The sequence below is a fragment of the Vanacampus margaritifer genome, chromosome 1 (assembly GCF_051991255.1).
Source record: "Vanacampus margaritifer isolate UIUO_Vmar chromosome 1, RoL_Vmar_1.0, whole genome shotgun sequence".
In the NCBI taxonomy this organism is placed as follows: domain Eukaryota; kingdom Metazoa; phylum Chordata; class Actinopteri; order Syngnathiformes; family Syngnathidae; genus Vanacampus; species Vanacampus margaritifer.
The window spans coordinates 17465841-17478379 of NC_135432.1; the positions used below are offsets into that span (position 1 = coordinate 17465841).

The 12539-nt window shown below is 41.1% G+C and overlaps 1 protein-coding gene across 4 annotated transcripts in view; it reads left to right on the forward strand.

Annotated features, from left to right (window-relative positions):
* ptpn11b (protein tyrosine phosphatase non-receptor type 11b) overlaps window positions 1-12539 on the forward strand; it is a 39467-nt gene that overhangs the window by 16590 nt on the left and 10338 nt on the right. For 3 of the 4 annotated variants that reach the window (XM_077578672.1, XM_077578679.1, XM_077578697.1), the window contains exons 3-6: window positions 5419-5613; window positions 7608-7800; window positions 7884-8003; window positions 10328-10441. In XM_077578672.1, the coding sequence (XP_077434798.1) occupies window positions 5419-5613; window positions 7608-7800; window positions 7884-8003; window positions 10328-10441 (622 nt within the window). The remainder of the gene's footprint in view (window positions 1-5418; window positions 5614-7607; window positions 7801-7883; window positions 8004-10327; window positions 10442-12539) is intronic. The other variant, XM_077578689.1, reaches the window with a different exon arrangement.

Below are 12539 nucleotides of genomic sequence, written 5' to 3' on the forward strand. Positions count from 1 at the left end.
CAAGCCGTTTTTTCTGTGCTCTGAAATGGTACAAAGTTCAGTAGTGAGAGCAAACAAGCCTCAGGTCTGTCTGGCTAGTTTGCCATTTTAAGGACACTGACTATGAGATTGTGAGTATTTTTTTAGGTACCAATCCGCACACATTTTAAGTGCACTTTACCTACTGTATTAGGCATAGTGTCAGTTTGACCAGGCATCTGACATTTGCAATCTGACTTTTATATCTTCTTTTCATCTGACTTGATTGCTGTTTTAATTAATTGTTCTGATTTTATTACCTTTACTATATGCACTAAACGGAGCAGTGCTCCCAATTTCGTTATTCTATTCTATTCAATTCTAACGTCTTAACCCGGGACTATAAAATTCAGAGCCACCACATCCTTGAAATAAATCAAAAAGTATATCGCTATTGTCAGGCGGAATACTTGTTTCCTCTAAAACAGGGGTGGCCAAGTCCGGTCCTCGAGAGCCACTATCCAGCCTGTTTTCCATGTCTCTCTCCTTCAGCGTAGCTGAATCTAATGATCAGCTCATCAGCAAGAAGCCTGATAATGGACCTGATCATGAATCAGGTGCTAATGGAGAGAAACGTGGAAAACAGGCTGGATAGTGGCTCTTGAGGACCGAACTTGGCCCATCTTGCTCTAAAACATAGGTTTCAAACTCTGGTCCTTGAGGGCCGCAGTCCTGCAGGTTTTGGGGGTTTCCCTCTTCCAGCACAAGCTGATTCCAATCAGCAGGATCGTTATCAGGCTTATGCAGAGCTTGCTGATCATATATCAGCTGTGTTAGAGAAAGGAAACATCCAAAACCTGCAGGACTCTGGCCCTCGAGGACTGGAGTTGGATACCTATGCTCTAAAATCATCACTTTTAAGTAGACCCCAAAAAACACCATGTCTGTTCAATTAGCATTCCATCATCAAAGAGAGCAAGGCATTTTCAGCACTTTAGCGTCAATAATTTGTAAAAACAAAAAACAAAACAAAAAAACTGACCAATAGTATCGATTTGTGTAAAAAAAATTAAACGTACCAAACTGCGACATATACGATTGTGCGTGTCATCAGCGGGCTGTCACACACGCGCACATGATCAGGTGTAGAAGGTGGTCTTCGAGTGCCCATTTCATAGTGACCACCTTTAACTCATTCAAACCCCAAAACGTGTAAACACGTTTTTTAATACTTTACTTACTTCCTTCACTCACAAAAACAAATTTTCAAGTTTTTTTTTGGGGGGGGGGGGGGGGTATGCAAAAGCATACAGAAGGAGTTTAAAGCAGCTTCTGACGTGAAAATTAGGCTTAAAGTAGTTATTACAAAAAAAACGGCCAGCAGGTGGCAGCAGTGTATAAGAGATCAGCCAGGGCCATGTTGCAAAAAGCTCTTTTCCCCAGTGTTTTCACCAGGAATGTGAATAATGATGAAACTTAGCTATATTCTAATGCTAATTACTGCAAAACAGAAACAGATACAAATGTACTTTTTTTTTCCTGATGAAAGAAGACACTCTTTTGGTAGGTTCCATGTTTTTATAGCAGTAGAACGCAATATTCTGTGGTCCTTGCAAAATCAGTCAAAATGCAGTAAAACAGCCAGGAGCGAAGGGGGTTGCTTCAGTGAAAACGGCTGGGAATGTATGAGTTGAATCATCTGCAAGTGGACATCCTCTTGGTATGCTACTGTATTTTGTTGATCTTAACTTGATGTAGCATACGAACATAGCTTTGGTCCACCTTTTTCTTCACATACACAAGGATAATCCTTTCCAGGAGCAAAACATGAAAAGATACAAATATACAAATACATTCCAATGATATGCGTGATTGTGTGTGCAGACTGTATAACGTTGAAAATATAAGAATATACCGTATTTTAGATTATATTTGACTAATCCTGTATCAGCATAAGCTCTTCTGAACTCAAATTTCAATGTAGCACGCTCACACCATCTCTGAACACGCATGCACGCACATTCAGCATGTTATCTGAGCAGTGGAGAGCTTAATGAGCTAATTAGTCATTATCCAGCATGAGTACTATGAGTGATAGTTCAGATGGTAATAGTCACTGTGGGAGGTTGCTGTCCTCGCTCTGTCTTCTCTTCCTCTCCTGGTTTTGCCTCCCCTGCTCTTATCTCCACCACTGTATATGGACGTGTATAGGATAGCAGGAAGAGGTTTCGCAAACGCTAGTGATGGTAGTTCTTTGATGTCATCAATTTACAGATTGATGAAACCTTAAAAGGTTGCCGTATTCTCGTAATTTATGCTTGAAGAAATTTGTGGTAAAGTGGAAAGTGGAAGTGCTAACGGCAATGAAGGGTGCGATAGCATTCGTAAGTAAATTTGAATCAAACTCGACTTCATTACCTCACTTGGTGTGATTCATTTGGATGGATATGAAATCAGCAAACGAACTGTGGTGTAGTCGAAACAAAGCAAATGTGTGGTTTCCTTGTGATGTGAATGCCGCCCGACTTCAGCCGGATGTTAACCTGCATGCAGTATGAAAGTGTCAAGTTTTGCTTGCAACTCTGGAGCCAGCTCCTTGTCAGCAAAAGAGCAAAAATATTCATATGCTTTCACCACGCTTGGGAAAGTATGAATGCATGTGAAAAATAAATACATAAATAATTAATACATGTCGAATGTAAACAGATTGTACCGTTGCTTCTTTCTGTGTACATTTCTTGTGACCATAACGAAAACAAACAATGTGGTTTTGGAGTTACACATTTTTGATACAGTTGAAATGTTTACCTCATGACCACAAACATGTGCTACAAACCCATATATGGATTTGGATCAGAGAAAGCAAACCAGGTGTAAAAGTAACAAAGGTCTCTTTTGTTGTTGTTGTTGTAATTACAGTACAGTATATTTTTTTGCATTACACATTGGAAATAGGGAGATCATTAATTAACTGAATATCAATCATGGAAACAACTGAGTAAATTTAAATTTCTGAACATAGCATCATCATGCCAACAGTTTGCGTCCATCTCATCTTGTCATGGCAACGGTGATCCAAAATTCAGCACTTGCTACATTGGCGTTTGCATAGTGTGTGTGTGTGTGTGTTTGCGTGCGTGCGTGCGTGCACAATGATACTCTTCCATCTTTTTTTGTACTGAGTGCTGATGATAAAGTGGCTGCACCTGTGTTGATGTGAGGATATCCTCATTATTTCATGGTGTGTTGGTTGGTTTGCTTACAGTTATTGACTGCATATACTCGTATTTACATTGAAATGAAGTATTTATCATATTGTATGGGAATTCTTCTGTGTCCTTTCAGTAATTTGCATTGTAATATGCATACTGCATTGTAAAGTAATTAAAGAAGTAAATAAAATCACAGCTTATGGTTGGCTTTTCTATCGATAACAGTGTTTAACTATGAGATAAAAGCAGGCCTGAACGTTAAAGTGGGACTTGAACAGGACTATGGATCTGTGGCACCATGCCAACAGCCAATACTAAAGCTATTAAGCAATTACCAGGAAACACAAAAAGAGAAAGCAATGGCTCATGGGACGAAAGGATAAAGAATCATGCACTAAATGCAAAACGGAAGTATTAAGACGCATCTCAGTAATATCAATCAATCACTTAATCAGAGGTTGGCCTAGACTGCTTCGTCACCCCCTCCAGAATCTTCTTTCTTCATCTTACCTAGACATTTTCTGTGCATGCGCATACGTCTGTGTGTCTTTTGAGTGACTATGATGAGGCAGGCTGCATGCATTTGTTATTCAAAATGCAATCACTTGTGACAAAATGAGCTCTGCAGTCATCAAACACTGAGAACGTTACTTACAGATAAGCGCAATCTCAGTTCAAAGATCAGGACAAACTACTTTGTAGAGTGAAGCACATAATTGTTTTTCTTTTTATATACGCAAAGATCAATTACTTGTTCCACCTGCCAAGTGCACTAAACGAAGATGAAAGACTTCAGCTCTGGCTTCTACTTTCTGTAGCTTGCATTCATACTTTCATATAATATGCATCGAAACAATGGAACAATCAACATAAAAAAAAAAAAGTTGAGTCCAGCCTCTTTTGGTTGCATTCCTCTGTTCTTTCCTCTCGAGAAGCTCTTGGCCTCATTGAGCTCTCTCTGACTGAAAAAGATTGCTCTGATTAATTAATTAATAGGTGTTCCCTCGCTATAAGGCAATTCACTTTTCACGGCCTCGCTGTTTCGCTGATTTTTTTTGTGTGTGCAATTTTGTAATGTGCCTATTTTATAAAATTTATGAAGGTTTGAACATTGAGAATGTTTAAACGAGAGAAATGTGAGAAAATGTAAATGCCTCGATGAGAAAAGTGTATAAACTGCGTGGTGAGGGGTTTTAGAGCCTTAAAACATTTATAATAAATATTAAAAAAAAAAGCTATAACTACTTTGCGGATTTCATTTATTGCGAGTATTTTTTGGAACCTAACCCCAGCGGAAAACGAGGAAATTGCGTTGTATTATCATCAACAATAAAGTTTTACATGGTTTATAGATCATATTTGTGCACTAAATGGTAAAAATATATATAAATAAAAAGTCAAACTTCTTTTTGACAATTTATTTTGTTTACAGTACCATGTTTTTAACCCATTAAGGCCGGGAGGGAGCGTGTGCTCACAGAAGGATGCACTGGTGATTTCTTTGAAACATCAATGGTGGCTACACCACAACCCAAAATGTCAACGTCTCAATAACTCGTTATGTGGCCTTAAGCATCAATTACAGCTTGACAACCATGTCTCATTCTGTTCACAAGTCAACTAATTTTCTGCTGAGGCATCGCATCCCACTCTTCTTGAGGGGTCTGCAGCCCTCAGGTCATTGAGGTTCTGAGGTGCAGAGTTTCAGGACTCTACACGGCGACTCAGCTGATCCCACAGGTGTTCAATAAGATTCAGGTCTGGAGAAAGTTCAGGCCATTCCATTTGAGGTACAACAGTTGCCAACAGCCGTCCCCTGCTGATACCACCTGGATGAGCTGGAGCATTGTCGTTTGTGAATTTTGCCGTTAAGCTTCTTGTTAGAGAAAACAGCAAATTGTGCAAAAAGGCGCATTCTGAATTTTCACCTGAAAGCCAAATATCCCTAACTTTGTGTGTGTGTGTGTGTGTGTCGGTGTGTGTGTGTATACATAAAAAAAAAAAAAAATTAAGTCTTGTAGTTGTAAAGAGTTTAACAATTGAAACACTTGTCAAATGTGTCAAAACCAGCCTTAAAAGCAGCAGATGGCCTGATAAGCTCATACCGTGGCAGTGTGTGAGTGGGTGCTGGCAAATAAGCACGATCTATATTTTACTTATGCAGGCACACGTGTGGGAGTTATTTTCACACGTTTGCAGGGCATAAGCGTACCTCTGAAATAAAAGAACTGTCCCTCTCACCACTAAGGCGCAACGATGAGGTGACCCACATCAAGATCCAGAACTCCGGGGACTACTATGACCTGTACGGGGGCGAGAAGTTTGCCACGCTGGCCGAGCTGGTGCAGTACTACACGGAACAACAGGACCTGCTGCGTGAGAGGAACGGCCATGTCATCGAGCTCAAGTATCCGCTCAACTGCAAAGACCCCACATCTGAGAGGTAGCAGTTTCACGCCCACACTAACAAATAGGATCCGATTTGCATACAGTAATGCACAAATATACACGGAGCCCTCTGTAAGGTCAGCAGAATGTGTTGCTACTTTACATAAACCCATTAAAACAACATGGAAGTTTCTTTCTGTCTGCAGAAAGTTTTTTTTTTTTATTGCTTTTAGGTTAAATTTTTCACTCCACGGATTTCAGTGTTGCTTTTACAGTTGAAGAGGCCGTTAAGCCATCTAAGAGGTGTTATTAGTGAAGCTTTTAGCGCACTTTACTTTCATTGCCCGATTGCAACTTGTGATGCACTTTAACCCGAGACAGTCTCGTCATTTCTACAGAAAGGGAATATAAATTAGATGTGACATTATTTTTTTCCCATTAAATATTGTACATTATATTCAGGATCACATGTATTTCTAAGCCTATTAAAATATGTTTGTATGTTGGTATTGTTGTCCATTCATCTAGACGAACGAGCAGTTGTGAGGTCAGAGGTCATTATTGTTGGACCTGAGAGAAGCCCTGGTGACTCGCAAATCTCTGTTCAATCTCTGTTCTAGTTCATCCTAAGTGTTTTTGGAGCGTGGGCCACAGCAAACGCATCCTGCAATACCCAAAATATATTGGTAAAATGAAGAATTAAGATTCAGTGGAAAGTGTTGTCGTCCAACCCCTGAATGATTCATGGATCCACCAAAAATGTGATGGAAATGTGTCTTGGGGAAAAATGGTGGTTTGATCATCTGTGTGGCCATACTTCACTCTTTCTGCAATTTGTTACCTTGCAGCCTTTTTCCAAAATCGAATACTTTTAAGATGCATTGTATCTTAATGCTGAGGTAGGAATCGGCATGCACGACATGTTACACCCTGCAGCAGCACTATGAGGCCGTTTTCCCCCACAGGAAGGAAGAACATTGCTAAGCCTTCCTCATCTCAGATCCTCTTGCTTGTCTTGATCATTTGTCTTCGCCCCAAAACACCTTCTAGCCTCAGGCTGAGTTTTTTTTTCGATTTTCTTTCTTGCTAGCGGAAAACTTCACCTTGAAAAACATGAAAAAGATGTCCACAATAATAAAACATGACTTTGTTTTAAAGAAGGGGATAATGCGACTAAAATGCAATCTTGCGCCACCATAAATAAAAGCCCGTTCTCTCCCCATGTCGCATGGTTTTCCTGTCAGTATACCCGTTGCATCACATATCCTAAAAATATGCTTCTTAATTGAACTGAATACTGTATGAGTGTGTGTAAATGGTCTATTTGTGCCCTGCGATTAACTAGCGACCAGCCCAGGGTGCCCCCTGACTTTCACCTGAAGTCACCTGGGATAGGCTACAGTCACCTTAATGGAGACAAGTGGTTTGAAAATGGTTGGCTGGATCGACTTAATTCTCAAACAATGTAACATGTCATTTTGATACATCTCTTGTGTTGTGGCAAGTGAAAGTACAATGTACCCCTGCACACCTGCGGTTTGCCAGCCATGGATTTGCAGATTTTTCTTTAAATTCAAAAAACAAAAACAAAATTTTATATATTTTTTGTGGCCAGGTTTACCCAGATTTTTTGTGGAAATTGCATAATAAATGTTTATCAGTGCTTTTTGAATTTTTTATTATTTTTTTTCCCTCAATACATGTCAATGGCTGTCAATTGTATGCCGATTTTTGCTTTCCGTATCCTCAATCCACTGTAGTTATATTACATATAAACAGGTTTCATTTGTTATATTAGTTTACTAAATATCTAATAATGTATAATATGTGTATATATATATATATATATATATATATATATATATATATATATATATATATATATATATATATATATATATATATATATATAATATATTACTATTTATCACATTTCTACCATTAAGCATAACTTTTGTCAAACAAAACCCACTGACCACATCATGAAGTTGTTTCGTATTAAGTGTTGTTGTCATTTCTGTGTTTTTATATGATTTGTCTGTCCTCCAGGTGGTACCATGGCCACCTCTCTGGCCGAGATGCTGAGAAACTGCTCACAGAAAAAGGGAAGGCCGGCAGCTTCCTGGTTCGAGAAAGCCAGAGCAAACCGGGCGACTTTGTCCTCTCGGTTCTCACTCACGAGGAGAAGCACGAGAACGTCGACCGCAAAACCAAAGTCACCCACGTGATGATCCGATATCAGGTACCTCAGCATGGTGGCACACTGGGAAATGAATATTTTGTCATAAATAATCTTTTGGCCTGACTATGATTGGTGTTCTCCAGCAGGATGGTAAATACGACGTAGGTGGTGGCGAGAGGTTCGACACCCTAGCAGACTTGGTGGACCACTACAAAAAGAATCCAATGGTGGAGAAAAGCGGCATCGTAGTGCACCTCAAACAGGTTCGATTCACTACCATTTCTTTCAATTCGATTTGTTCTTAGGTACGTTTTACATGCTTTATCGTGACAGTGTGTTTCATTATCCTGCAGTCAAAAGCCTCCCAATTAACTTTTAAGTGAAGATCTAGTTGTCAAAGTAATCATTAGTTTTATTAGAAACCTCCTGTGTCAAGTTTAGCTTTTTGATGATGAGTAGATTTCAAAGATTCAGATCTTAAATTCACACAATTTGATTTCATCACGGCAAAAAAAGAAAAATGTGTGAAATAATCGTAAGGTATCCCACTGGACTTCAGTTCCTTCACCCCTTTGACTAAACTGTAACATACTACAAAAAGATTATACTGTATATTAAATGTTTATATATTGGAATACAATAACCAAATAAACCAAATTCCCGTAGCTCAGTTTTTCTCAACCCTGGTCCTTGGGGCACACTATCCAGCCCAGTGGCATAAGGGTTGAGAAAGACTGCTGTAACTAATTATCAATTCATCCATTTTCAACTTTATAGGCCCTGTTCACACATAAGCAACGTCGGCTTCATTCCTCAAAATAATCTCATACACACAGAAATGTTTCAAGACATGCGTGTGTCCAAAAGAAGACGCTGAGGAAGTTTAACGGCTGTAATGTATATGTCAAGTCTGGGGTGGAGTTAACGGAAAGCGTAGAAGAAGAATCAGCGAAGAAGACGAACCATCCATCAATTTTCTCAACCGCCTGTCCTCACAAGGGTCGCGGGGGGCGCTGGAGCCCATCCCAGCTTGCTTCGGGCAGTAGGCGGGGTACGCCCTGAACTGGTTGCCAGCCAATCGCAGGGCACACAGAGACGAACAACCACCCACACTCACAATCACACCTATGGACAATTTGGAGTGCTCAATTAACCTGCCATGCATGTCTCTGGAATGTGGGAGGAAACTGGAGTACCCGGAGAAAACCCACACAAGCACGGGGAGAACATGCAAACTCCATCCAGGAAGGCCGAAGCACGGACTCGATCTCACGTCCTCTGCACTGGGAGGCGGACATGCTAACCAGTCAGCCACCGTGCCGCCCAAGACGAACGAACCACTGATCTGAATATATGACTGGATAGCTGATAGGCCAAAACTTTTGAAGCCGCGAGGCCGCCATATTGCTCCTCCCAAGAAACGTTTCTCAGTATACGATCCTTCGGAGAAACAGCATGGTTTATGGTGTTTTAAATTTGTTAAACATAAACAAGAGGACTTCAGACATTTTACAACTTGCCTTAAATACATGTATAAATTATATGCTTAATGATGGAAACTTGTAAAAAAAATGTATTCAAGAATTATAACTGTAATTCAACAAAAGATGACTGCCAAAAATAATATTGTGGTCTAAGGAACTGAGCGATAAAAGAAAAAGGGGGTCTTCAAAACAGTACATACCGTCCACATGTTATTTATTTATTTTTTATTTGTTAAAGCCCTCCAGCCCTAAACAAAGAGCCTACGAGCTGTCTAATCTGTACATATACGTATAGTTTATACCAGTGGTTCTCAACCATGGTCCTCAAGTACCCCTATCCAGCCTGTTTCCCATGTCTCCCACAAAACAACACGTGTTTCAAACGATCAGCTAATCAGCAAGCTCTGCATGAAGCCTGATAATGATCTTCAGCTGTGTTGGCTGGGGAGACATGGAAAACAAGCTGGATAGGGGTACTCGAGGACCAGGGCTGAGAAACAGTGGTTCATACAGTAGTCTGCTCGCTAGATGGGAGGAGTAAGATGGCCGCCCTGTCACTTCACTTGCACGGGCGTGTATGGGCTATTGGCAATACAGTAATATATACAGATCAGTGAGACAAACACAGGAGAAGTGACAATGGCGGGTGATTCAAGTACAACAACATCACGCAAAACATTTTACTGCGCAAAATGACTATGGCACGGCTATCCGCCATTGTTGACAGTCTGGCGGTTCGCGCGCAGTCACGCAAGAATTGCCGCATTTGTCATAAAAATACGACAATGCGTCGTCATCGAGCTGCGACCACTACGCATATGGTGTCCACGGGGCGCGTTTTGAAATCTTTCCACTCTAGAGCCTGGTTTCAAAAGTGATCGGTTTCAAAAGTGATCGGTTTCAAGCTCCGAAACGGCGCCGCCGTGTTGACTAACTGCCCAAACGGTAAGAAACTTGTGCGGATACATTGAAACGGGCTTTCGTGTGGACGGGGCCTTAGTTTGGAGTTATGGGGCATCCCAGCTGACTTTGGACGAGAGGCAGGGGACACCATAACTTGTTTTGCTCTGTTTAATATCCTATTATCTCCATTGTCCAAACAGCCTTTCAATGCCACAAGGATAAACGCAGCCAACATTGAGAATCGAGTACGAGAGCTCAACAAGGTAGCAGACAATTCAGAGAAACCCAAGCAAGGATTTTGGGAAGAGTTTGAGGTATGTTGCCTTAAAGGTGCATTGTGCAGTTTAAAACTGTAATATTAAAGCTTTTTCTACATCATGCATGCTCCACCAATGCCCAGATGAGTACGAAGAGCCCTGACTGTTTTACTCTGACTGCACCTATCAGCTTTAATCTTCCCTTTATAGTAGAGTGTGCTGACCCGCGCATTCCACAGTTTCTTTGGGGAAGGGAGGGGTCCAGTTTTCCTTACCTCATTTGAAGTCATGGCTACGTTTGTCAACTGTGGCTGTTGCTTTAAGGTCGTGCACCTACTCGCACGCACACCATGAACGAGCCTGACACAGATGCTGCAGTTAAGCTTTGGGCCAGAAGTGGCAGCCGCGAGTAGAAAAAAAAGTGACAAACTGCACAAAGATTCTTTAAAACTATAGACTTATAGTGATTAGCATTTCATGATAAAAATTACCCTATTGGCATTAAATGGCCAGGAATGAAGATGAAGATATCAGAGTTTGACTTGTAACCTTATTATTATTTCATTCATGTTGCAGATTGTTGGATAGGTGACTTGAGCTAGGCCGTTGTGTCGCTGTTATTTGTCCTTGCTTGGTGCCTTTCTATCTGTCTGCATTCTGGCATACTTATCCAGTAGAAACCAGTTAAGGCCATCAGGTCACACATTGTCACATGGGCAAGGCTGAGCCTAGACAGTACAGTACAGAGACTATTTTGAATAGATCAGTTCCTCTTCCGCGTACTACAGGTGTGTACTCGATCTTTCTGGCCTCCAGTAAATAGTTCAACTGAGAACATGCGGGTGATATTGGGACAATTCTAAATTCTTGAGTGATTTGTTCTCCCAATTCCCAGATATAAATAGCCATAGTCTGATTTTGGGAGGTGATCTGAATACCGTCCTGTGCCCTCAGCGTAACAGATCAAGGACGACCCCTGGCACATTAACTAAATCAGCGGACAGCATTCTGGCTTTTCTTCAGGCGTACGGTGTGACATGAACATATTTGTATCCACTATTTAAACAATTCAGGGGGTTTTTTCAGCCGCGCATCAATCTTACATCAGGATTGGTTATTTTCCGCTGGATAAGAAGCTCCTCCCACACTTGAGTTGTAACAGTTGTGAGAGCATAGTTATTTCAGATCACGGTCCGGTTACAATCATTGCACTTCCCGAATAACGAAATCCCGCAACGATTATGGCGGCTTGATTCGCGCCTATTATCTGATCAAGGTTTTGTTGATTTAAAACGTTCTCCCCTAAGCTACTTCCATTTTGCAAAGTGTTTATGATGAGGCATTAAAACGAGGGTCACTGCCACCTACAATGTCTCAGGCGATAATCTCGGTTCTTCTTAAAAAAGCAAAGGCTCCTCTGAACTGTGAATCATGTCGGCCAATAAATTTACTCTGCTTTGGTTATAAGATTTTGACTAAGGTGCTGGCCAGTAGGTTGGAGTTAATCATACATGCATACAGTGGTGCACCCGGACCAAACGGGTTTTATCACAGGGCGTCAGCTTTTTGGTAATGAACGCCGGTTGTTTCATATTTTCTACTCCCCTGAAGCCCCTTCCACTGCTGAGGTCGTACTATCTCTTGACGCCCAAAAAGCGTTCGATTGCGGCGAATACGATTATCTTTTCCTAACCCTAGAGAAGTTGGTTTTGGACCCACTTTTCAAGCTTGGATTAAAGTTCTGTATGCATCACCACAAGATTCGGTTCGCACTAATAAGATGATTTCTAGTTACGTCAGTATAGAGCGAAGTACCAGACAGGGTTGCGGATTGAGCCCTCTGTTATTCGATCTTGCTGTCGAACCACTGGCAGTTGCACGGGCCTTACAGGTATAGCTGTCACTTTATGACGATGACCTGATCTTATACTTGTCTGACCCTTCGGTTTCCACCCCAAGAGCACTAGGGATGATCTCAAATGTTGGTACATTTTCAGGTTATAAAATCAATCTCACCAAGAGCTGGCTTCTAAAATTTTTTCAATACTACTGGGCGGCAAACATCCATGAATTGGCATACTGGATGACAGCATCATATGCGGGTGGTGGCGCGATGTGTGTCGAGAGGGAGAAGCGCTCCGTCTATCCCGTGTTG